The sequence below is a fragment of the Diadema setosum genome, chromosome 10, assembly GCF_964275005.1.
Source record: "Diadema setosum chromosome 10, eeDiaSeto1, whole genome shotgun sequence".
In the NCBI taxonomy this organism is placed as follows: domain Eukaryota; kingdom Metazoa; phylum Echinodermata; class Echinoidea; order Diadematoida; family Diadematidae; genus Diadema; species Diadema setosum.
Genome location: NC_092694.1, coordinates 33,451,796 through 33,479,768, shown reverse-complemented (window position 1 = coordinate 33,479,768; position 27,973 = coordinate 33,451,796). Strand labels below are relative to the sequence as shown.

Sequence of the window (27,973 nt, the reverse complement as noted above, 5' to 3'; positions counted from 1 at the left end):
CACACGGCATACATGACAAATAATGCGTTTCATGTCACATCATTATTGTTCCTGTAAAACAAAACAAAAAAATACACAAATAACCGAGAGTACTTACTGCTGATTGTATGGATAGTATACTTCTCCGTGGAGAGGAAAAATAACCCTGGCTTCAAGTGGTCCAGACTGGCTTAAAAGGATTAATAACTGGCGAGGTTCTGCTACGACTCCTCCTTCGACCACATCCCTGCTCAGTCTGTCACACCACACTTAAAATATTCTTACCCTATCATGTACAAAACTACACAATGTACTACATAGAAACCCTGGACGGCTCGCCCGCGGAATCTGGCACCTGTGGAAATTCCACCCTTTTGTCGCATCGCTTTTGTCTCATCACATTCCCCACACAGCTTTCTGCAGTGGGTTATAGAAAACACACTCGTCATTTTGTTACAACACAAATCGCGTTTCATCACCTTTCAACGCACTTATACTACACCAGCAATGGCAACTGTTCCTACTCTATTCACTGGTATATATTCTAATAAAATAGAAACAAAAAAACCAAATACATTTCTCCTGTGACATTTTACTCCCCCTTCAAGAAATGTATTTACACTTCCACTTTTTGTTTTCTTTTCACTGACTACATGCGGCTCAGGAGATCTGCTCCGACATTGTCGGTACCCTTGATCGCCTCCATCTTAAACCTATATGGTTGTAGAGCAAGCGCCCATCGCATGATTCGTCCATTGATCACTTTTGCACTTTGCATGTACGTGAGAGGGTGATGATCAGTTTCTAGCACGAACTCCTTGCCGTAGAGATATGGTTCAAGTTTTCTAACGGCCCACACAATTGCTAGACATTCGCGCTCGATGGTCGAATAGTTTCTCTCCCTTGGTAGGAGTTTCCTGCTAATGTAGGCTACTGGGAACTTCGTATCCCCGTGGGCTTGGAGTAGGACCGCGCCCACACCGATCTCTGAGGCGTCTGTTCTCAACACAAACGGAAGGCTTAGGTCAGGCAGGTGGAGGATAGGTGCATTGTCAAGTTTGTTTTTGAGAGTGTTGAACGCAACCTCCTGAGGGACCCCCCATTCCAGTTTGTTTGGTTCCGCCTTTTTTGTTTTGTCTGTGAGGGGTGCCGCGATGGCTGCATAATTCGGGATGAACTTACGGTAGTAGTTCGTCATTCCCAACAAAGATCTGAGTTGTTTCTTGGTCTCTGGTCGACTTACCTTCGTGATCGACTCCACCTTTCCTGGTCGAGGTGAGACCTGGCCGAGTCCAACCACGTGACCGAGGAACTCGACCTGAGAATGACCTACTGAACACTTACTTGGCCTTGCGGTGAGGTTCGCGTCCCTCAGCCTCTGGAACAGTAGGCCCAGGGTGTCGAGGTGCTGTTCCCATGTGTCCGAATGTACAAGGATGTCATCAATGTAGTTGACAACTCCCTTCAGTCCACTGAGAAGGGTTCTCATCAGCCGGCTGAAGGTGGCCGGCGCGTTCACTAGGCCGAACGGCATTACCTTGAAATGATACAAACCATCAGGTGTTATGAATGCTGTTAGCTCTTTAGATCTCTCAGACATTGGGACCTGCCAGTAACCTTTGCTAAGGTCGATTTTGGTGAAGAATTTGTCGGATGCTAGCCTAGTGAACAGCTCTTCTTGATCTGGTATTGGCTCTGAGTCGAACTTAGTCACCTTGTTAAGTCGTCGGAAATCCACACAGAAGCGGTTGCTTCCGTCTGGTTTTTTCACCAAAACAATAGGCGAAGCGGTCGGACTATTTGAACGTTCAATAACCCCTAGTGACAGCATTGTCCTCACCTCTTCTTGAACCGTCTCTCTTAGGGCATGGGGAATTGGATAGGGTTTTGATCTTGGGATCTCCTTTACGGTGAGTTCGATGCCATGTTCACCAAGGGATGTATGGCCAGGAATATCAGTGAAAATATCCTCATACTTTCCCATGAGTTCACGTACCTGTGCTTGTTGACTCGGGGTCAGGTCGTTGTTCACGTCCACATCACCCAGTGATTCTTTGGCCTCCATTGGGTAGGGCTGGAGTAGGGCTGAGTTTGACATCTCCGGAAGGAGGTTGGGGCTGGTCATCTCGTTGTCATCTGGTTCAAGAACCGCTGTGCACGCTACGTCAGCTGAGGGATCTGAAATGAGAAGGGAACTTTCTCTCTCGTTATACTTCTTGAGCAGGTTGATATGGAACACTTTTGACTTGCCCTTTACATCTATTCGATAGTCTGTGTCACTCACCTTGGCTGTTACCGCAAACGGACCCTTCCACTGGAGGAGCAACTTGTTCCTGTCCGTGGAGAGAAGAAGAAGGACTAAGTCCCCCACTTCCAGCTGTCTCTGTCGAGACTTTCTGTCGTAGTAGCGTTTATACCTAGATGCTGACCTTTGAAGTTGATCTCGGGCTGCATGACATGTCTCTTCGAGTCTGTTTCGCAGGTCGAACATGTATTGGCATGTTGTTTTGGTCTCACCTGTCTCTATGTTCCCCGTCCAGAGTTCTCGAAGGATGGTCATTGGGCCCCTCACCTTCCTACCATATAAGAGTTCAAAGGGAGAGAAGCCTAAGCTATCCTGAGGTGATTCTCTAATGGCAAAGAGGAGTGGCTCAACATATCTATCCCAGTCAACGGGTCGTTCTGAACACATACGCTTGAGCATCTGTTTCAGGGTTCCATTAAACCGCTCCACTAGTCCGTTTGCGGCGGGATGGTAGGGTGAAGTGGTAATTTGCCTTACAGACAGGAGATTACTTACCTGCTTCATTACCTCAGAGGTAAACTGCGAACCCTGATCTGTTAGCATCTCTTTAGGAATCCCTACTCTAGTGAAAACACTGACAAGGGCCTCAGCAACTCTTTCTGTTTCTATGCTAGGCAGTGGAATGGCCTCGGGGTATCGCGTCGCATAGTCAATGATGGTGAGTATATACCTATTCTTGCGCTCAGTCATCGGGTGTATTGGGCCCACGATATCGACAGCAATGCGCTCAAAGGGTACTTCAATGAGGGGCATTCTTCCTAGAGGGGCTTTTGGAACCCTACCCTTGTGAAGTGTGCGTTGACAAACATCGCATGACCTACAATATCGCGAAACATCTCCAGTAATTCCTGGCCAGAAGAAGTTCGAGAGTATTTTGTCTAGGGTCTTCTTTGCGCCCTGGTGTCCTCCAAGCAGGGTTTCATGAGCCGCTCTCAGGACTTGGGCACGATAGGGCTTTGGGACTACGACTTGTGTGAAAAGAGTATCTGACTCGACTTTGGGTGAATGAAATTTTCTGTACAGGATGCCATTTTCATAGAAGAAAGATGATACTGCACAGTGGTCACTCACCTTTTCTGTTTGTGATTTCCCTAATCCCCTGAGCTTTCGAAGACTGTCATCATCTGCTTGGGCTTGTTTCAACAATGCTGGTGTGACAGTTTCCTCGAGTGGTGTAGGTACCTTCAGCGGACGGAATGGCTTACCCAACTGTTTCTTCTGACCTCTAGTTTCCACGGCTCCAGCCGGGTTGATAGACAAGGTCCAGTTTTGGTCCGGATCGCCTGGTGCTCGTACACCTTCCAGATTGCCTAGGATCAAATCATACAATGGTGTCTTCATGCATAAAGCTTCGATACTGCCAGTGAAATATGGTGTGTCAACATAGATCATAGCTATAGGTAGCTTCCTTACTGTGCCATCTATCAGAACACACGTATTTTCCTCACCTGTCAGCTGAGACTTATCAACCAGATCCTCTCTTATCACTGCACTGCTGCACCCACTGTCCCGCAAAACTGTGGCTCGTTTACCTCCCACGGCACCAATCACCACCGGCATCTTTCTCACGACGTTTTCACTACACGCCGCACTCAACATGGGCAGTGAATGTCCACACGGCAATTGCACCCGGTCGCCACATGGGCCCATACAACATGCTTGTGGAGCGCTCGGTGGGAGTTTTACTACCATGCATGAAGCTTCTACTCTATTTGAGGAACTTACCTCTGGAGGAATGACGGCGTTACTTACAGTAGGGTCTCCGCTCATCACTCCCTGTAAGTTGTCGTTGGGGTTGAATGGGGGTGAAGAGTAATACTCACCCGGAAAGGAGTTAGATTCTTCACGGGGCATCTCAGACCACATACCATGGGCAACCATCCCTGCGACATTCTTGGGATTTAATCTACAGTCCCTTGCATAATGTCCCGGTTTCTTACACACAAAACATGTTGGTGGGGATTGAGTGTTTCCTGGCTTTGGACAGTCTCTAGCGAGGTGACCTGGCCTACCACACAAAAAGCACTGTCGCTGGTTCTGCGTCTGAGGGGGAAACAGTGATCGCGCGTTAGCATTTGTCTTACCTGGAGCCCTCTTCGTCTCTCCAGGTAGCATTCTAGGAGCGTTAGCTCGCGGAGCAGGGGAAGGCTTGAAGGTACCGCCCCTCGCCTCCAGATACTGTTCAGCAATAGAAGTAGCTTCATCTAGCGTGCATGGCTGCCGTTCTTTTACAAATAAAGCTAGTTCTCGTGGGCATCCTTCTACAAATTGTCCCCGAAGGAGTAGATCTTTCAGCCCATCAAACGTGAAGGCAGTCCCTGATAATTCAATCCATCTCTCTAAGTAACTTTCAAGGCGGGTAGCGTATTGATGCCCTGACTCACCATTTTCTGGTCTACAAGTGAGGAATTTTTGACGGAAAGACTCTGCGGTTAACTGGAATCGCTTTAATAGCGCGGCTTTGAGCACCTTATAGTTGTCTGCATCTGCCGCCGACAATCGTGCATACACTTCCAGCGCACTACCAGTTAACAACGCGCTCAGATTTATAGCCCACTCTTCTTGGGGCCACTCTTGGCTCCGCGCATACCTTTCATAGCGTTGTAAATATGCATCTAGATCGTCTTTCTCTGCGTGGAATGGTGGCAGCTTAGGGGTCCTAGCCTTCGGCCTGTTCACTTCCGGGGTGGAAGTGGATGCATTTGCGTTTTCTTGAGTTTCCACAATTTTCAACCTTAACTCGGCAGTTGCCTTTTCAGCTCGTTTTATTTCTAATTGTTCTGCTCGCTCGTCTCTCGCTATGTCTTGTTGTTCTTTGACAAATGCTCTTAATTCAGATCCACTAAATCCTAATTTCTCACCAGTTTCCGCGAGCTTGGTTACATCCATTTTGATACTTTATTCGTTGTTTTGTCCTGGTTTTTTTTTTTTTTCAAAGTGAAGCCAAGTTACTGTTCCCTCTACGAGAAAGAAAGAAAAAAAAACGACTCTCGGGTTCTATATCACACCCATGCGACAGTAAATGGCATGCTACACTTTCTCCCGGACGTGCCCCCAGTAATTGTCACATGGGTTAAACCAGAGTCGGATATAATCACACATGCCACTTACTGATCTAATATCTCAACCAATATGTAGTGTTTATTCGAACACAACAACCCTCAGGACTTCACAACTTCAAAATATCGTTAACTTATATCTCATCAACTGAGTTGCACATTCGTGTACACGAATTTTGATTCTCAAATCCATACACAAGTACCTTATGGGATATCTCAGGTTCCTGATATGAACCTGCTGTGATATCTTTACATCAATAACAACTCCGTCGCCCTTACTACTGTTACAACTGTTGCAGTACGTTGTTACACCACTTCTGCAACTCACCTTTCACTTAGGGCGAGTATGGGACCTAGCTAACTAACATGGGCTAGTGTACTCATGTTTAACACGATTCGATAACACTTGTAACACTTCCTCAAAAAAAAAGGGGGGGGGGGGTAGAAATTATAATTGTACCTATACACACGGGTAATCGTTACTCCATTAACATCTATATACCACCCCCACCTATGTGGTCGTAGTGGTACACATGAAGCGACTAAATATCCTCCTACTGATATATCATTAAATGTTTAACTTCTAAGTTATCTATGTTATCGAACAACACAAAAAAAAATATATATATATATATATATATATATTCACTCAACCTTCTCCAAATGCTACGAAAGGAGCATCACAATGGAGCACCAAATGCTCGAGCTCACTATACACGGGTCCTCAAACAAACTTCCAGGTACATCACTCACAATTTGCCATAGGAAGGCGTGTACGTGTAGGGGACATAAACTCAACAAGCTCTTGCTGAGCTAATAATCATTCGGGCTTCTTATCCCTTTATCTTGTCAGTCGTGCACACACACAAAAAAAAGAACACCTCACGGTCGCACCATTATGATGAAAGAAAAAAAAAATATTGTTGACGTGTATCATAGGCACTAAAGAACATCTCACTCCTCTCCAAATTGAAACGTGATGAGCCAACTCAAATATAATCGGGCGTATAACATCGCCAGGTAACTTGTTTGGCCACTGTTCCTAGTACCGTACATGAAATATCCAGTGTTCAATTCTCAGTGTACATCACCAATGTTGATGGACGCGAAAAAGCATACAGAAGTGTCGGCAGGCGGATTGAAGTGCGGAGTTTCGCCAACGTTCAGCACATCCAGTGAACTGGTTTTCTACTGGCCGGTATCGTAGTTGACAGCAGCCTTCACCGCATCCTGAATAGCATTGCCGACTTTGGGGCGAAGTCCCGAAACCCAGTTGCCATCTAAATTATCAAAGTAGTATTACGAAACCTTACACACTACGGGCAGCTGACTTTTTTTTTTGTACATAAATCTTGATGCTTAAATACTCAATTTCGTATAATAGCACGATGTAACATGTACTCTAAACAGTACACATCAATGTATCAGTCTTATTCATACCTAACTTCACTAATATCATGTTGTTATAACACTGTTTTCACCATCACGTTAGTGATATTCAATCTCACACGGCATACATGACAAATAATGCGTTTCATGTCACATCATTATTGTTCCTGTAAAACAAAACAAAAAAATACACAAATAACCGAGAGTACTTACTGCTGATTGTATGGATAGTATACTTCTCCGTGGAGAGGAAAAATAACCCTGGCTTCAAGTGGTCCAGACTGGCTTAAAAGGATTAATAACTGGCGAGGTTCTGCTACGACTCCTCCTTCGACCACATCCCTGCTCAGTCTGTCACACCACACTTAAAATATTCTTACCCTATCATGTACAAAACTACACAATGTACTACATAGAAACCCTGGACGGCTCGCCCGCGGAATCTGGCACCTGTGGAAATTCCACCCTTTTGTCGCATCGCTTTTGTCTCATCACATTCCCCACACAGCTTTCTGCAGTGGGTTATAGAAAACACACTCGTCATTTTGTTACAACACAAATCGCGTTTCATCACCTTTCAACGCACTTATACTACACCAGCAATGGCAACTGTTCCTACTCTATTCACTGGTATATATTCTAATAAAATAGAAACAAAAAAACCAAATACATTTCTCCTGTGACAATATGAAGAGTTTGTTTGCAAAAACCGATAAGTCCGTATTTGCCAAATGGAGATATTTGCGATTGAAGGTCAAGAAAAATAAAGAGAATAATAAGAAAATTTTTGCTTCTTTTGACCATAACTTCAAAAATATACCTTTATATGTAGTGACAAATGTATCATTTAAAAGGTATTACTTTGTACATTATGACAGAAATCGTACTTCAAAATCTTCAAAAATGGACTTATCGGTTTTTGCAAACAAACCCTTCATATTTATACATCATAGAAATATAAACATGAATTACAGAAATCAAAACATGCAATTATATACTACTAGAAAGTGAATCAAATAATAAACAGAGTCAGAATATCAAATACATTGTATCATAGTTGAAACGGAAGGAAGCCTGAATGTCAACATACACTCAACAGAGGCAGAAGAAAAAAATATGATATAGAAAATGAAGATAAGAAACCCATGCGCATTTATTAATTACACGCATAGAAGCGCGAATTTCTTCCTGCGCAAATCAAGTCAAATAAACATCTTTTTTGACGGCATAGAGGGATGAGCAATGCTGAACATTAATTGGGAGTACATTGTGTTTTGTTTCTTGCAGCAGACACACTTTTTAACTACGAGTAGTCTTGCTTATGTTATTGTCACTAATCATAATTGACGTTGTGCATAAATTATATCACGGTATTTTGTTTTTGTAACCATGTTTTATGATTTAATGCATTTTAACTCAGCATTTGGGCTACTGTTTTGCATTTTTAATAAACCATCAATCAATCAATCAATCAATCAATCAATCATTAGAGTGACACAAACAGATATGTATTGTTTTACGTATTAATATATATCTCGTTGAAAAATGCTCATAAATGATACCAAAAGAATTAAATGTAAAAAAAAATACCAAAGAGTATGAAAATCTAAAATGCAACCGACTATAGCCAATAAGCTCTACTTATAAACTGAAGATATATTTCTTTAATATTTCTGTTTTTATTAAAAACTACAATACTTGCCATGAAACAAAGTACATATCCTACCTGTGAAAGTATAATGCTCAATGGAGCATAAATGAACACGCAACCAAGACAATTATCCACAATACAATACAATACAATACAATACAATACAATACAATACAACACAACACAACACAAGGAAAATGTCTCCCTGCATATGCAGTGGAGTACCACCATAATAAGAGCCATGAAATGATTTCCGTTCTATATAATAATGATTACATGTATTGAAATCACACAATAACAGGGAAAATCATTCACAATAATTTGAGATAACGGTCGGGTGCCACTTTTGAAAGAAAAAAAGAATCAAATACAGATTTGTCAACTAAGGTAAGCTCCGGCCCCACCAATCTCTCTAACATAATAACAAGGGCAAATGCTCCATCATTCACTCCTAAAACACCAAAACGACTCTGCCTAGGTGGGGTTCCACTGCATATTACCCATGTCTGCACAAAATTAGAATAAAGTAACATTCCTTTACTGATTAATCACCGTGGTACATGTGCGTAGGGGAAAGAGGAATCAACCTATTATATAAATGAAAGTGTCCATTTTTTTAAAATGAGAGCCTAATTTACCCTTTTCTCCGCTATTTTATATTCAGTTTTTTTTTTTGTTTCCTTCGAACAAAATACATAAAGGATAGAAAATCTAAATCTACCTGCTGAAATTTGCAGCGAATCATATAATATTTCATGCATAAGAATAAAAAAGTAATACACCTGTCGTCCCTATTTTCAGTATCAACACCAAATAGGTAATTAAAATCAAGGTATACTGTAGTGACTCTCTTGTTAATCATGTTGTCAATACAATCAGAAAGCTTTTTCCACATGACGGGGATTGTGAGCAACTACTGTACAATCACAAGATATATGTTTCAAGGTTTCAGGAAACTTCTTCAAAAAAAAAAAAAAAAACACACAACAACAACCACAATGGAGAATCACTTCAAACAATTTTATACAAAAATGAGTTGAGGGCTATTGCGTTATGAAATATCTTAAAATAAACTGAAGATATTTGAGATTGAAGCTGTTGATAAAGTAAAACAAGAAAATGATAATATATACCTACTCTGACGATATCAATTATATCTTCACAAGCATTTCTTGATAATAATATATATGTGCCGAGTATCATTGCAATGATTGAAATTCGCTCTGTAGTCCAAGAGCATTAGGTCAAAAAAGGCTTAAACCTGGACATTTTTGGTAACAAGCTGATTTTTTCAGGATAGGTCCAGAAAAATGTCTAGAATAACATACTAAAAGTCCTCATGAATCCTCTTTGAGCGTTTTCCGCAATCCAAGATGACGTCCAAAATGGCCGCCATTTCCAGAAATTCTTATCACTTTTCAACCAGAGAACCAAAATACAAAATTTAAGTGTCTAAATATATGTTCTGAAGCATGAAGAACTCAATAAAACACATATCAAGAGATTTTGATACACGCAAGTACGGTAATCCAAGATGGCGTCCAAAATGGCCGCCATATTTTGAAATTCTTATAACTTTCCAGCCAGGTAACCCTAATACAAAATATAAATGTGTAAATATATGTTTTGAAGGATGAAGAACTCAATAAAATACATATTAAGAGATGTTGACGGACATAAGTACCGTAATCCAAGATGGCATCCAAAATGGCCGCCATATTTTGAAATTCTGATAACTTTCCAGCCAGGTAACCCAATTACAAAATTTAAATGTCTAAATATATGTTTTGAAGGATAAAGAACTAAATAAAATATATATTAAGAGATGTTGACGGACATAAGTATACCGTAATCCAAGATGGCATCCAAAATTGCCGCCATTTTCTGAAATATATCAAATAGGCAACCCAATACAGAATTTAAGTGTCTATGTTTCGAAACATTTATAAAGAACTCAATGAAATACATATTAAGCGATGTTGACGCACGCATGTCCAGATTAAACCGCCCGAGCTCTTCCTAAAATGCAAAATGGCGTGCAAAATGGCTGGCAGTTACTATCTCACAATTATGTAAATAAATGTCAGTATAGTATATAAGATGCTTTTTATCTACAAATAATTCTTATGAGTAAAGTATACAAATAAAACATTTGGATGTTAAACTCAAGGAGTGTGTCCTTGTTTCGATAGAAACATTCACCATCAGATATGTTGCTAAGCAGAGAGCCTACTAGATCTTTTTACCACATGCTCTATTTTCGTCACCTCAAGCACATGAAATGAAAATTTAGTGCTAGCCCTTTTTTATTACCAACGCATTTGGTGTCTACCATGAGGTGAGTTACATTTGAAACTGTCAGTTATCACTCAAGAAGTAAAAACAATTCTTTCTGATGTCTGTGCTACATAACTGTTGAAAATTAGTGTCTTCATGTGCGACAAAATAATGTGTAATTCATCAAATGACAGTGAATCTCTTTGCTGCAGTGTATTGCTCCACCTTAAAACAAAGTGTCTAAATTATCTTGGGGTGGCCTATTCATTTCGTGTAGATTAGGTAAAATTATATTACAGACAGAAATCAGAGAATGTGGCACTCATAGTTATTGTTACATGGAGGAGGAATACTCCTCTCCCACACGAGGGATTTCTTTTTTTTACTCGAAAGTGAAACATATAGTGCAAACGTTTGGTAAGATATTGAATTGTTTCCATCAAAGAGTAGGAAATATATAAAGAAGTTTTCAGGGAAATGGGCAATATATGGGAGGGGGTGGAAGGGGATCCCCTCCCCCCAACATGAGGGAGATTTTGCATTTTCAGACTTGATATTCAGACATTTGATGCACCATATTGGTGAAATATTATTTTTTTTCCATAAAAAGGAACAAAAAGTTATGTAATCATGGAAGTGTGCAGTCGTAGGGATGCCCGCTTCCACACGAGGGCATAATTTCGCATTTTCAGACTTGAAATTTACAGATCTGTTGCACCTATTTGGTGAAATATTTGATATTTGTTTTCTATTTAACGCTGGGAGAACGAATTCAGGAAAGTGTCGGGGAGGGGGAAGTGTGTGGGGAGAATACTCCTTCCCATACGATGGAGATTTTGGCATTTTCCCATTTGAAATTCAGAGATTTAGCACACTCTTTTGGTGAAATATCTGAGATTTGTTTTTGTCCTAAAAGTAAGAAAATAATGGAAATATGCAGGGGAGGTGTATAGGGTGATGCACCCTCCCACAAAATGGAGGTTTTTTGTTTTTTCTTTCAAGATATACGGGTTTTATGGTGCACAATGTTGATGACATACCAGATTGTTGTTTCTATTAAAAAGTGTAAGTATAGAATAAAGAATAAAGACTAGTATATCCAAGTCAATGAGCTAGTAGAGGATGTGGGGGGGGGGGGGATCCCTTTCGACTGGAGGGAGTTTGGCATTTCTATGATCATTAACCGGCCTAGTGTACCTTTGGTGTTATATTGATTATCCATCCTTAAAGAGTAGATAATTCATTGTCTCAGTATCCCCATCCCCTCCAACTCCAGGGAGCTATTACACTTGAATTGAAATGAAAATAATTATATCATTTACATACATTCGATGCAATATTTGGGAATTGTTAATCAAAGGGGTATTTAATTTATACTGGGGAAGTGAGCGGTGGAAGGGTTTTGTAGGAAGGACAAATTACCATTACTTTTACATTTTGTAAGTGAAAGATCTAGTGCACACTTTTTGATGACAAATTCGGAAATTTGTTAATCTCAAAAGTGTACAAAGTCTATGGAAAGGGGCCGAGCGAGGGACGTTTTGCATTTTTATGATTGCAATTCAATGACTTCAGGATGAATGTTTGGAAAATAATGATTGTACAGGTCACACCTTTCCCCAAGGGGGGGGGGGGGATGCATCCAAGCGAACCTTTACCACCAGACCATCTGAGTTGTTGGATCTCGAACATTATGTTGAAAATTTGTCTCGTGATAAACAAACGGCGGCCATTTTGGGCAACATTTGGTTTTCGCGAAGAACTCACGTGGTTTTATTTGTACTTACGTGCTTCAAGATCACTGAATAAGTATTTTGTTGGGTTCCTTATGTCTCAATAAGTGCGCTTCGTGGTTACGTAGTTGCAGGATTATGAGAAAAACAGGAGATGGCAGCCATTTTGGACACCATTTTGGATTTCTGAAGTGCTTAAATGCTTTATTTGTGTTTCAAAATCTCCGAATAAGTATTATATTTGGTTCCCTGTGACTCATAACGTATATTTCGACATTACAAGTGTGTACAGTTGAAATCTACTTGCAAAATTATGAGAAAAAAAAATCAGGAAATGGCGGTCATTTTGGACGCCATCTTGGATTACAGTACTTATGTCCGTCAACATCTCTTAATATGTATTTTATTGAGTTCTTCATCCTTCAAAACATATATTTAGACATTTAAATTTTGTATTTGGGTTACCTGGTTAAAAAGTTATAAGAATTTCAAAATATGGCGGCCATTTTGGACGCCATCTTGGATTACGGTTCTTGCGTGCATCAACATCTCTTAATATGTGTTTTATTGAGTTCTTCATGCTTCAAAACATATATCAGGCATTTAAATTTTGTATTTTGGTTCTCTGGTTGAAAAGTTATAAGAATTTCTGGATATGGCGGCCATTTTGGACGCCATCTTGGATTGCGGAAAACGCTCAAAGAGGATTTATGAGGACTTTTAGTATGTTATTTCTAGACATTTTTCTGGACTTATCCTGAAAAAATCAGCTTGTTACCAAAAATGTCCAGGTTAAAACTAATGCTCTTGGACTACTGCACAGTGATGATGACCTAACATGTAAAACTTTGAAAATGAAGTTTATCTGTTATTGCCTTCAAACTCTTCATATACATGTATAAGAATGCGTATTGATTTTTTTTCAGTCTTATTTGAGGTTCTTAATTAAAAAAAAACCCCGCATTTGATATGAATGAGCACATTTCATAGGATTAACTACCCACCAAACATATACTGACATTATGTTCTTATTCCTGTACACCCTCTGTACACCTTCAAAAATATAGCCTTGCGACTACTATTCAATCAAATTGACCTCATCTTTTTGTTGATGTACGCTTTCGTTGCAATTCTTATGATTAAATGACAATTTAAAATACTCTGGATTTCAGGTCATTAATTTTACCATAATTCATTATGTTTGTCTTTCTTTTCACTGAAGGCGGATTCTTTCTTACTTGGTCTGCAAATAGGAATTCCGAGTTTGCATTACCTCATTTTGACACGACCACAACAACAGCGCTTCTCTCGTTCTCCTACAAAATGTTCGGGCCACGGAAAGGCCAGTTGAACGTCTCCGTCTGCGGGCGAACTCTTCGTCACATTTCCAACGCTGGAAAAGGCTGGATCCGATCGAGTGACGTAACAATATGTTGCTATGGTCACGAATGGTCTTATCCCGAGGTATAAGACGCGATTTGCAGATAATTGATACTTGAATATTAAAAATGCCCCAAGTCCTAGTTTGGATATCATCTTTTAAGCTCCCTACAGCGAAGTGAAGCTTACCGGTTTGTGTTTTTTTTTTTTCATTACTTTACAGTACATTTTCATATTATACACACATCTGAAAATAAAAATAAAATAGTAGGATAGTATTTGTTTGTTGCTTGTTTGTTTGTTTTTTTTCTCCAAAATTCTTTCTAAGGGACTTGGGTGTTTAGTGTATTCGGACATCCATTGATTCAATTTGATTCATTGCATAAAAGTGGCAGTTCGTTGTGCATTTTACTTCATATTCGATGTTTTTACATTTCGTTATGCTTCATGTAACCCTAAGAACGGAACAAACATTTTGCAGATCAAAACTGCGTACAGCAGCTGCGGGATGCTCGAATAAAATATAATGATAATAATAATAATATTTCAAAGTTCAAACTTATGGAATAGCATCTGTATCGTGAAAACAATCAAGAAGCAACCAACTCTCGAATTGAAGGCCAGTGTTAATGAAACTTGTACCACTGCATATTGTTCTTTTTGAGTGGTGTTACCTTCTCGTAAGATAAACCTGAACGTGTAATGTCACAGCGGCCGGGATTAGAATTGCAGTTTTACGTCATCAAGATGTAGGAATATGGGAAGATGTTACAAGTCTTGTAAAAAGTCATGTTATTTTAAGTATAAGAAAACGGTGTTGTGCCTAGGCTTACGTCATTGCTATCGCCAGTAAGTTAATTTCGCCGTTTATCAAAATATTGTACAGTAAGGCGTTGAAATGTCAAACTTCTAAATTATTTTTCCATTAAACTTGATCAATTTCCAGGAAAATTACCTTAGGCTGCATTATCTCAAATCTACGGTTTGCGTATCATTTCTAACGTTCTCAAATTATGTAGAGTGTATAATTCGTATAAATGAATAGAGCTATTTTAAGTAACGAGCATAGTAAACGAAAACGTGAACAAGCCTCGTCTGAATCATGAAAATGCATTGCTTTGCTTTGCCATGAACATGAACATGATGAACGTTTGATTGTCTCGTATAACGTTACAGATCATTTTCACAGCGTCTTGGACGAGCAAAACAGGACGAATTGCTATTGATAACATTGAAGTTAATGTCCCAACAGCCACTTCTGCTGACGGTAAGAAGCAACAACAGCCAAGTAATATCTACACAAAGATATATAACTATCTGAGGAAATGCTTGAAATTAAGTCACTGTTTGGGGAAAATAAATAGATTCCGTCGTCCAAAGCTATGTACCTGCATTTAGAAGAATTAAATAAAGATATTTATTGTAAAATATTTTTTCTTAAATATGAAACATTATTTAAAGATGCCTTAGAGACGATTATCTTCCTCGTTCTTCCTACGTCTTTTCCAACCCGGCAACTTATTATAAAAGCTTTTTCCTAAAATATGAAACATTATTTAAAGATTTCTTGCAGACGATTATCTTCCTTGTTCTCCATAAGTCTTTTCCAAAACGGCAACTTATTATAAAACTTTTTCCTGAAATATGAAACATTATTTAAAGATGTCTTGCAGACGATTATGTTCCTCGTTCTCCTTGCGTCTTTTTCAACCAGCCAACTTTATAGGGAAGCGCACCAGGGAAAGCCTGACATCTTGTATCCTTGTATTTTGCTTGTTTTGTCTGATTATCTGTTATCACTGGTATTGTCTTGCAAATACCGAATTGATAATAAGGAAAAATAAAGAAAAAACTTTTTTTTTTCAACCTCCACTTTAAAATGACCAAAAAGTAATCCCATTAAAAGTGTCGCATTTTCTTACAAAGGATTTGAGCAAGATCATTTTGGAAGGAGTGTTTCTATATAAACTTATCAAATTTCGAAAAGGAACCTTTCTCGACAGACTCTGTGAAATGCAGGTCATCCCACGTGACCGATGCACGAGTTCGATATTGAAAATAGGTCCACGAGTCACACAGCTCACGAGTCATACAGCCCATGAGTTCGACACTAGGACAATAGGGCCCATAGGTTTGACAATAGGTAAAAACTGTTACAGCCCACGAGTTCGACAATACAACACGGGGCTTAAATGTGTCGGTCTTATGGATCTTGTTTGCTTAATGTCGAACTCATGAGCTGTATGACTCGTGGGTTGTATCACTCGTGGGATGTATGACTCATTTTGGCCAAATGATCACTCCAAAATCTTCGAGTGATCCCTGAGATCACTCCAAAATGAGTGACTATGAACATTTTCACTCAAAATTCACTCCAATTTCTCTCTAAATTCATTCGTTTTTGTTATTCACTCCTTCAAGAGTGAATATTTTCACTCTATTTTTTTTTTAGAGAGTACAAAGCTTATTTTAATGAGTGTAGAAACACAGTTTGACACAGTTTGTTGGACTATTTTGTTCAAATGCTTTTCGTCAAAAAGTTACGTCATTATGATTAGGGGAGGGCGGAGTATGAACAAGTAGCATTATTCCTCAATCAATGTCATCAAACAATGTCAAAGACCGGGAAAGAATTGATTTCTGTACGAAACCAGATGGAAGAAACATGTCACTGTTAAGAGTTTGTAAAAAGGAAATACGGATTAAAAGTCATCATTAAAAGGTCAGACAGTCACTGCAGATGTCGCTTAGAGCACTGGAGTTTACATTGGTCTAAGGGATTAGGAGTCCTTCTCTAAAACGTCTAACTACTTTCCTTTCGATACTACTTCTGTGAGGAAGTAGTGCAATGCGATATTAGAATGTGGTAGATGGTTATCAGTATACAATAATAACAATTTGAAGCGATGAACGGATCATAACGCTTCATTGTTCATCGTCCTATTACCACAATATTGGTAACCCATTAAAATTGTTTAATTTGGGCCGCTGCTAGGAAAACGGAAAGAATGGTGACGACTACCAGATCGCTATGAACAGTCAGCCAGTAATTCATGTCATGTACTATCTTAAATGACTTATTGCAGCAATGCTTGATGTATACGAAACTGAGCTACAGCATATCAGTATCATCATTCGTTTTTCTCTCTTTTTTTTTTAATTGCAACTAATTGAGAAACTGCACTTGATTTTTTCTTAAATCGTGACAATACCCAAACATATCGATAAGGATCACGACATCTTAAAGGAACTATGTTATGCACATAAAAACTATAATTTCTGTTGTTTCATATCCTCAACGTGGCCAAAATGAATATCTAAATAAGTGCTGCATGTTTTATAATAATTTCTATCATTTTTCTTCAGATTACTTGGATAAGCCCCCCACCCCAACCCCCTCCCACCTCAAAAAAAAAAAAAAAAAAAAAAAAAATCAAGATCCTGCCAGTGACGTCATCAGTCGGTCAATCATGATTGCTGAAATACTGATGATTCTGATTCACAAGGAGATTGGAATGTGTTTTTTTTTTCCTAGACCGATCATAACTTGAATGTTTCCATGCTACAGACGATTTACCATAGATATTGCAGGGAAACATGCAATTTACTACTCGGTCTATATAGAAAGATGCATTCCAATGTTTCAGCGAATAAAATAAAACCAAACACAAACGGAATTATAATTTCTATACTGCACAAGTATTCTAAACGAAAGGACGATGAATTGTGTGATGAAAAATCCATTGTCTTTCATCTGAGCGTCCAGGATAGCGTTAGCGTGCGTGGATAATGAACTCGCTGTGATTATACCGCTGAGTTTTTGCAAGAATGTATGTCTGTGCCAGTCTGGTAGGGTGAAAAGTGTCAGTACTGCAATTACATGAATAAATGTGCATGTCCTTCGGAAAGAGCGCCCCCTTGTTGCTATGGTATGATATTGAAGGAATATAGGTAGGTAAATGTATGTATCAAAGCAAGAACTTCAACGACGTTTGCTGAAGAATGAAGCGATGTAATGTAATTACACTAACGTTGGTCATTTCGTTTACCAGCCCTGAACGAAGAGACCCACTACTGCAAAAAGTTGACGACAAGGTCACCTTCGACGTCAAGCACGGCAAGTGAAGCAACAAGTTCAACAATTCTCGTTACAACCCCCATCACGACCTCGGAAAGGACAAGTTTTATCCCTACAACTTCCATCATTACAACAGCGGACAAGGTAACCCCGACGCCAGGAGAATCCTCTTCCGAATCCGACAGACCCGGCAGACCCTTCTCCTTCCGAGAGTTCGCTCTTGACAACCTCCCCCTCGTTATCGTCATCGGGATCGCTGTCGTTGCGGGATTCGCGTGTCCTGTTGTAGTATATCTCTGCCTGGCGAAGAGGACGCAAAAGGAAAAGAAGAGGAAGAAGAATTGCGCCATCAACGCCGAGAGTCCCGCAGTGAAGACGGCCTCGGAGTTTGAAGAGTCACCCTACCAAGAGCTTTACGCCCCTCCGAAACTACCACCGAAGAAAATGAGAAAAGAAAAGATCATGCCATCGACGGAAGCCGGTGCAGAACATTACAGTGAGATTCTCTTTTGAAGTTAGAAAAGGTCTGGATGCTGGCAAAGTGGACAATGGTTTGTGTATAATATGCAAAGGGTAGGAATTCCTTTTCCCTGTGTGTGTTTATTCGTACACGTACAGAGTTTGAAAGCTTTTTGCTTCGTAAAAAAACACAACAGAAGAAAAAAAGACAATGAAAGATGATACGCCTTATGAAGAAAAAAAAAATGAAAATGTCTTGAAAAGATGAAAGAGAAGTAGTAATCTTATGAGCCTATGCTCTGTCGTTGCATCAATAACATCCTAAAACACATTACATCACATTACGCAGTGTTTGCTAAATTACGATGATTTTCTCTTCTACCTTTGTCACTGTATACACGCGATTATGAAAGTTGCGCTTCCAAATATCCAGCACCGTGATAATGTTCTATGTAGGAGACACAAAACAAAACCCATGACTCTCCGAGAAAGGGAGAGGGGTGCATTGTACATTGAAGGTCCTTTTTCCCTTTGGGAACAGTGATTCAAAAAAATTTAGATATGATATTTAATGTATTGTGTAGGTCTGTTGTACCACAAAACATTCTATCATATAAGATTTTGGCGATAAAGCCTAAACTATCAGGAGATATCTGTATTTTTCTCAATAAACCATAACTGTAGACGGTTTAGTCTCGAAACATTTTGTATTATAACGATTGTTCACATTTTGTATATTTAACAGTACTTAACATCGATTTTACTGATTCAAATATTTACCATGTTTACAGTGGTTGTTTCTATGCAAAACTCACATTTTATAACTATTTTAAAGCACTACTGCTGGGTTTTTGTTTCATCTGCAAATGATAAGTCATGCCTTTAACTCTTGATCCTCCATTGACCCGAATACCTCCCCTCCCTCCCCCAAAAAAACAAACAAACAAACAAACAAAATAAACAAATAACCAAACACAAAATGTTTCCAGGTCCCTGATACAGTGTATAATCTTTATAATATATTACATAGCAACACCTTCTCTGATTGATGACAAGCTCTTGAATGGGATATCAAAATTTAGATATTATTTTTAACTTCTTCTTTTTTGTGATTGATTGCGCAGGTCAGCCCTACCCTCCCCCTCCTCTCAAAGAAGTCCTTCAGCCTGGGAAAGATTCGTCACAATCTCCTCTCATACGTGTATGTGTGATTTGTTTGTTTGTTTGTTTGTTTGTTTGTTTGTTTGTTTGTTTGTATGAATCACGTGAAATCAGCACAAAACAATGCAACCAAACTGTTTTAGTAGTGTTTTTTTTCTGCTTTTTATTACTTATCAGAATGATAAGCTGAAGATAAAAAGAGGAAACTACCACAATCATCTTATACACAAAAATGATTAAAACCAAACCTAAAGGTCATAGTATTATTTACACAATATGAACAACATAGGTCGCATCTCTACGTAAACTATGATTTCTCCAGCAAAAATAACGAATATGTATACTTAGCTTTCGACGTAATCCAACCTGCTATACGCCTTCTCAAGATTAATGCATTATCCAGTATACCATATGAAAGAAACACTTTAAAAACAGTGATTTCTATTGTTAAATACCACGACTTCCAAGCCTATCTAAAACGATTGTCATTTTTTACAAAATGTTACTATGATGATAAGTGGGACAATCAGTATGAATAAAGATCCTACTGTAAGAATTCATATTATTCTATTGATTGCGTAATGTTGATTTTATTTAACTAAGTCGCTGAGGATGCTATAGACGATAGCAGGCAAGCAACCCAGAACCGACTGTCTTAAGTCCCCTCCGAAGGATTAGGCAATGTGGATAAAGTGTATTGCCTATGATCACAACCGTTCCAGGCAGAGAACTCGAACCGAGGACTTTGTGACTGATACTGAATGGACTGATCCGCTGAGCCATACCACCTTCTCTTGCAATTATGTATGAGTAACACTGATTATAGGTTCTTCAATTAGGCCTAAGTTCATTACTGAGTATAGTGGAAGATGTACCTAACAGTGTGACCATCTTTGTTACGAGGCACACAAGCCACAAAATGTGTAAGTAGAGGTGAAGGGGTGACTCGCGCTTTCCAGTCAACCACGTTGCCTGTACACTGCACTAGAGAATACCGTTATAACGGTATTCTTGTTACAGCGAAGTAAAAATGCAGACCCAAAAATTATCTTTTTATCTTTATACCTTACTGTTCGGCTTTCGCGAAATTTCGATATAACGAAAGAATACCGCAGGTCCCGAGGACTTCGTTATAACAGGAATGCACTATATCGTAATAATTGGAGTACTTCCGGTTCATCTTAGCTAACTCAACAAAGGCATTAATTTGCAAATAATGTCACGTTGATTTGCGAAGACGGCCAACAGTCTATTTTTAATTATGACTAACTGTAGAAAATTTCGAAACTTTAGTGTCAAGCAATCCCATAATGATTTCTAATTTCCTTGGTCCACTTGAGCGAGAATAGATGGGACATGTGATGATAATCTACATGTCACAGCGCTCACTTTGTCCTCCGATTAGTGAAGTAAGCCTTGTATAAGCCAATACATTACGTTTACACAACTTATCTCTCTGTTCTTTTGAAGAATGAAATAAACTCGCACATTTAGAAATGAATCGAATAATACTGATTGCTTCGTGTGAGATAGTTACCTATAGAAATCTGGATGTGTAATGTGTGTGAAAGTGAATGAACTTATATGTATGTTCTACACTATATTATGTTACTTAGTACGTGTACATGTAATTATGTTTTATCTCAGTCCCATCCCGCTCTCTGTAGATTTCCATCTGCAGAGAAAACTACATGGTTTATTATATTTTGGTCATTTGTTGTACCCGTGCTCATCTTAATCTTTACACTCGATTTTGATACTGTGACCTACGCTCAACAAATCTGTTTTTAAAAGTAGGTTCCATCAGATATCTTTAACATTTATTTTCAGATTCCAAATTTCAATGATTGACCACTATTGTTCTATTTCTTCTAATATTCTTCTTTGCTTCCTAGCTGGATATCATGTATTATTTCATTTCATCATATTCAATTTTTTCACAGAAAAAAACCCATTAAAATAAATGGAAATTGAATTGAAAATGAATTCCTGCTTCACATATCCATCTCATACAGCCAATATAGAGTGACCTACATCATGACCATAGAATGAAACAAGTAGTGTTCATATAAGAACTGCTGTCCTTCTTAGTAGGTTTCCTGCACCATTTCAATAAGGATTAGACCAGCTTCCCACCCGCCCTCCTCAACGTTGCTGAAGATTTGAAACTTAAACGAAACCGTGGCATTCATTTGCTACTTTGTAGTAATTAAGCACAATATACAGTATATTTTGGGCACCACAAGAGTATTTTTGCACATCATTTGCAGCAGTGGATTTTTCCCCCAGGCACTCGCTTGCTTCCATCCAGTCTTATAAGTGCACTTAAGTCGAGAGGTTGCGATATAGATTGCATCAAACATTACTGCTTATAATGTGTGCACATTGTAAAAATCCTTGCAGGGTAGCGTGAAAGATTAAATATAAAGTGGTTACTCTTTTACTACCAAAACATTCGAGCCTTGTACGTTGTGAAAACATTAAAACATTATGTACAGTTGGTATTGCAGGCCAATTATAAGAACCTACGTTCAAACATGGCAGTCCAAGGTACTTGATTTAGTGTGATAAATAAAAAAGGAAATATCATGTGACACTCTTGAAGGCTATCACGTCAGAAAGCATTAAGCTCCAGACTTAATGACACACACGCATCAAAGAAAGCACTGGGTAATTGCTTTTAAGAGCGCAGTAAAGCTTATTGTAAACGTGATAGAATCTGCAGCTATTCTGTAATTGATTGATAGAGAACATTGTCGACCATCCCACTGTCCTCGCACGGACAGACCCCCTCGTTTGACGGCCTTTCCAAGACGTAGTACTTGGGCTCGCCACCCATCGCGCTTTTGCTCGTTCCAGATCGACTTCTCGGCGTGTTCTCGTACACCACATCAACGTCCTGGTCGACACCGCTGCTATGGCTGGCCTCGGAGAGGGAGGGATGATCCCGAAACATTCCCGATGACGAAGACAGGCTCCCGGTGTCGTGTCCGGAGTCCCGGTTGCTGAGCGACACGGAATCACCCTTGAACGATATCGACTCTGTCTGCTGATTGGTCAATTGATTCCTGAGGTCACAGGATGTAGCCAATGGCGTATCTTTGATCGAGGCGTAATTAGCATACCGGCCGTGAAAGGGGGCGTTCTCATAGCTGTTGGCTACGGCAACTTTGAGGGCAGCAGACTTCTCTTCAAACAGGATATTGTACTGATCTTCATCGCCAAAAACGTCATCTGATATACCTGTACGGAAGATAAAGAATATAAATATGATCAAAGGTACTGTCCACCATTGGGAGCAATAATAATAAAAAAAAAGGGTTCGAGTAATCACAATTGATGCAAATGGGTAGGTTATTTGTATTATAGTATTACAATACATACAGTGCCATATGGAAATTTTGCAATAAATCCTAAAATATAAGGAGATATTACTATTTTTCTCACTAAATCATTACTTACTATAGACGGTTTATTTTAGAAACAATTTCATTATAACTATCGTTCACGTTTCGTACATTTAAAGGCATAATTGACCATTTGCAGATGAAACAAAAACCTAGCAATAGTGCTTTAAAATAGTTCCAAAATGTGAGTTCGGGATAGAAACAACCACTGCAAAAATTTGAATCCGTGTAATCAATGTTAAGTATTCTTAAATACACAAAATGTGAACAATAGTAATAATAAAAATGTTGCCAGACTAAACCGTCTACAGTTATGGTTTAATGAGAAAAATACTGATATCTCCTTATATTTTAGGCTTTATTGCAAAAATTTCATATGGTAGGATGTTTTGTGATACAACAAACCTACGTCATATGCATCAAATGTGATATCTTGAACATCTTCTAAATCACTGTTCCCAAAGGTAAACAGGACCTTTAACAATACTTAACATTGATTATACTGAGTAACATTTTTACATTGGTTGTTTCTATTCCTAACTCACATTTTAGAACTATTTTGAAGCACTAAACCTTTTTTCCATCTGCAAATGATAAACAATACATTTAATTTTTGAACACCTTCACACACCTGCATTCAAAAACGTCGTTATAAAACTCAATCAATGGTTTTTCTCTTTGCCTTTTTTGTCATGTGCATAATGAACCATATCAATATCATTTTTGCATTACATGTACGTGTGTGCGTGTGCGTCCTTTGAACGTCCTTTATTTGATAGGTTGTCATTCATCGTTTTATTATTTTGTGTTTGTTTTGTCTACATTTTGCTTCGGTGCCAATTAACACACGGACTGAAATCGGACTTACCCTGAATGTGAAACGATTTTATTTTTCCATCGGGACTTCCCCTATCAACTGTCTTCTCTGTCAACGCTGAGGGCGTACATCCAGTTGGCGGACCAACCACAGGTCCTGATGTGATTTTCGGCACGTAGGCGTACCCTCCGTCGCTGAATTTAGACTCGTTGTCCAGATGGTCGACATAGATATGATTGGACGAGCAGTCAATTGAATCAGAAGATCCAAAAGTGACGTTAGGAAACACCTGGGCGGAGGCTCGGCATGGAGGACTACAGCCCTTCTCCAAATGTCTCACAGATCTCCTGACAATTAAAATGGTTGAAGTATAGGATGAAGGCTCGATAGGTGACAATCAGAATTAAATTAATTTGAAATAATAATCCCAAGCACCTTTGTCAATCAATAGATCAATTAATGGTTCATATTCAGCAGGTTACAGACCGGATTGCTGAAAACCTTGAAGTGATGATGTTAGCAAAACTTTTACATCTGTTTTAAACATGCATTTTTAAAGCAGACATAATTTTTATATAAAATGTCACCACAGTGTCACAATAAAGAAGGTATACTCACCCTACGCCATTCTCCAGTGGTTGATCAAGGGGACAGATTAGTTTGTACAATGCGATCCATTCATTACCTGACATTATTGTAGTTCTAGCTCTTACGAACTACCGATTAAATAAAATGAGAACTATTGATATATATTTCGTATTTCCAATGCAGTAGTACTCGCATATCCGTCGAATCCAAAAGAACAAGAGAAAATCTTTCGACTTACAAGAATTTCAACTTAATCAACAGAATTAACATGGGGGGGGGGGCGTCCACTTACCATAGCAGAAGCATCAACATCAAACATGATCAAGGGGGGAGGGTAGCAAAACGTAATGTACAGAGCTATGCAGACAAAACAGATATTCGTTTCTAATACTACATCAATTATATTCTTGCTTTTATAGAAAAAGAAGAAAAAGAATAACGTTTATGAAGATCACTCACTCTTTTTTCCGACAGAATAAAGCAACAACAACCAGTGCCAGAATAAGAAGTGACGACGAGAGTGCAATGGCCAAGGGCAGAACGTAGGCTGAATATGAGAAAAAAAAATGTAAAACGAAAAAAAAAAAAGACACAGATTGGGGCTGTATATAATCGAACTTCACTTCGTTATTCTTCGGTGAAATGAGCCAGTTTTTCCAGCTTTAATGTACTTAAGAAAACAATAAGATTGACAGTGCGAGGGAGAGGGAAAAGCTGACAAATTAATATGAAGCATTTTTGTTGTTGTTGGTGGTGGACTTGAATGTACTTACCAATCCCGATTAACATTGACTTAAGTTGTGAAATCGCACGTAACCGCCCACAGGGAGAAATAGATCGAGCAGAACAACATAAAAGTTTATATGTGCAATTAAAAAGAGGGCATAATATTTGCGTATTATTATTATCATGACAAATTTGGCCTGTATTTGAATGTCATATTCCAAGCGTGAGTTCATAGGTATGTATATTCATAAGTATATATATCTATTACCGTATTACGTAACGTCGCCTACGTAATTATTATATGAGCACTCATGGTAGACAGGAACGAATGTCAGTGACTGTTATTTGGTAGGACTTGTAAACTTCTCTGAAATTTTAAGCGGAATAGTATGATATTCTGAACTATCATCATACCTTTATACAACTGTAAGTCGAACTGCTATCGTTACAATTGTAGAATAGTTGAGTACAGACACACAGAACTGCAGACTGTGTACTGTTGGACTGTTCGTCTAACATTTTGAATAAAACCTAGATTTACAGCTTTTCTGTTTGATTAAAACATAATGTCCCGGTGTTTTCACTCAATGTTAAATGCTTAATGTCCTGTAAGATTGCTCGCATCTGAACTTCAAAACTTTATCTTTATATGATTATGTTATGTAAAAAGGAACAAAATTCACATTTATCACCAGACAATTACTGAGAGTCTGGTGAATGTGAAAATTCCAAAATGTGAAAGTCTATCTTTAGACATTATATTCTTTGTGATTACAAATCTCATTCATTCATCTTATAAACGACGTCGCTTATTTCTTTCAATGATTTTTGTGTGTTTATTTTCCCTTCGGTCCAGACTTCACATAATGACGTAGGAAGAACCACAGTGTCATTCGTTGGTACCCTGAATGATATTTCATTCTCAGGACTTACAAAAACAAGGACGTCCCTACTCCTGACGCAAACAATGTACGAAGAGTTTCTTTGCAAAAACCGATAAGTCCATATTTGTCAAATGGAGATATTTGCGATTAAAGGTCAAGAAAAATAAAGAGAATAATAAGAAAATGTTTGCTTCTTTTGACCATACTTTCAAAAATATACCTTTATATGTAGTGACCAATGTATCATTTAAAAGGTATTATTTTGTACTTTATGACAGAGACCGTACTTAAAATCTTCAAAAATGGACTTATCGGTTTTTGCAAACAAACTCTTCGTATGGTTACCATGAAGTTGCACATACTTCCAATTTCATCATGAACAGTCTATGTCGCGGAAACACTCGAATCACATGCAAGCACGGAAATCCTCAATTCTAACTCACATCCGTAAAAATTACATGCATCTTAGCACACAAATACACCCCCACACACCATCAGAAACGTACATGCAAAACTAACAATTCGAACGTATCCTATGATAGGTAAACATTCTAAGTCAGGTTTAAACATTTATGATGATGTTCATTTCTCTCCTATAAGTAAAGAGGGGTCATTGTGTTCAATTTATGCTTACAAGAGTTTCTAACTATGTCATGCGAATTGTAGATTGACGTCACCGATGGTGACACGTGCAATGATGACGTGGTCGTGCTCGGTGCCGTGTGCAATGACGACGTGCTGATACCATGCCCGACGTGCAGTGGAGAGGTCGTGGCTTTCGTGCTCGACTTACTGCCGAACGGATAGCTTGTGAAGGGGTTTGCTGAGATCACCGTCGTCGATATGGTTGTCGAAGGCTGAGTGGTGACGGTAGTCGTGCGGACCGGGGTCGTAGTGGCAGCCGTCGTGGTCTCCCGACGAGTCGTTGTAGGTCTGACAGTTGCGGCTGCCTCGTCACTTTTGGAGCCTCGTTGCCCCATGGCTGTTTAGCTGAATAAAAGGGTAAATTCATAATATCAACATCACATTGAGTCTGACTTTCACTTTGACCCCGTGTGGGCAGGAGTCTTTTGGCACTGAACAACGTTTATCCTTGGCGTCTTACCAATTATTTTATTTTTCCAAAGTCTGCCAAGGAAGGCATGCTAAAAATGCAAAGTTAAAAATAGAATCCATAGGTAGACTGAGTAATTAAAGTTTTGTTATTTTTTTACTCAATTCTAGGTATCATTAAAATGTTCATTACAACTATAATTATCATCATCATCACTATCATCATTATTATCAATATTATTCTACTCAGCATAAATGTGAATCATAACAACGAAATGTATGAGATTGCAGTACACGATCGGAAGAAAAAATATCCATGAGCCTACCTGTGAGAGAAGAAAAAAATAGACTAAAATGTCAATACTCGAAGACATAAGAATCTAAATAAAAAAGGGAATGCCTTAAAGTCCGAAATGTAATGTAGCTTCAGCAAATCTTTTCAGTTATGTGAAATGAATAGTCGTATACCACTGTATCCAGTGAACCTTACTAATTCGTTCTGTTAGCTCATTGGAAAGCGATGTCACTCAGAGACATGCAGGATTTCCATCCTTGTAGACGAAGAGATGACCTTCGAAAAAAAGATGACCGAGCTAGTTTGGAACTTGACATCTATACAGAGTTGACGAAAATGTTCCAAGCATAATATGTCGTGTATGTGTTGTCCGTTTCCGGTTTGTTTAATACATTGAGGAACTCTCGATATGAACAAATTTTCCTTCACTGACCTGACATCTGCCGGTACCAAGGTCAGGGGCTGAGCATTGATCTTGCTTTTTCATGGTTTCGACAAAGGAAGTTGAATTGTTTGACGCATAGATTTCTTCCCGACTGCATTGTCTTTAAATGTGCTTTAACTTCCTTGTCAGGAACGCACGGTAGATAAACGTTGTTCTCAAAGTCTGGCAATCTCAATTGAACCCCCTAAAACAGCACATTATAATTTATTACAACAATGTGGGTATGTCTTTCATTGACCTATGCGCAAATCTTCACATAATCCTGTTGTTTTGACATGACGTCACCA

The 27,973-nt window shown here is 38.8% G+C and overlaps 3 protein-coding genes across 3 annotated transcripts; 1 reads left to right on the top strand and 2 right to left on the bottom strand.

Moving 5' to 3' along the window:
• Nucleotides 1-628: 628 nt before the first annotated feature.
• LOC140233958 (uncharacterized) lies at nucleotides 629-5,173 on the bottom strand. Its single transcript, XM_072314046.1, has 2 exons — nucleotides 1,976-5,173; nucleotides 629-1,516 (listed from the first exon to the last, which is right to left on the bottom strand). Exons 1-2 carry the CDS (start codon nucleotides 5,171-5,173, stop codon nucleotides 629-631), a joined length of 4,086 nt encoding a protein of 1,361 aa, XP_072170147.1.
• Nucleotides 5,174-13,716: 8,543 nt separating this feature from the next.
• On the top strand, nucleotides 13,717-18,364 carry LOC140234151 (uncharacterized). The gene is made up of 3 exons (XM_072314227.1): nucleotides 13,717-13,857; nucleotides 14,950-15,040; nucleotides 17,826-18,364. Exons 1-3 carry the CDS (start codon nucleotides 13,717-13,719, stop codon nucleotides 18,362-18,364), a joined length of 771 nt encoding a protein of 256 aa, XP_072170328.1.
• Nucleotides 18,365-22,196: 3,832 nt separating this feature from the next.
• LOC140233956 (uncharacterized) lies at nucleotides 22,197-26,873 on the bottom strand. The gene is made up of 4 exons (XM_072314045.1): nucleotides 26,528-26,873; nucleotides 24,743-24,830; nucleotides 23,747-24,042; nucleotides 22,197-22,714 (listed from the first exon to the last, which is right to left on the bottom strand). The coding sequence occupies exons 1-4, from the start codon at nucleotides 26,871-26,873 to the stop codon at nucleotides 22,197-22,199; spliced, it is 1,248 nt and encodes a 415-aa protein (XP_072170146.1).
• Nucleotides 26,874-27,973: the final 1,100 nt, after the last annotated feature.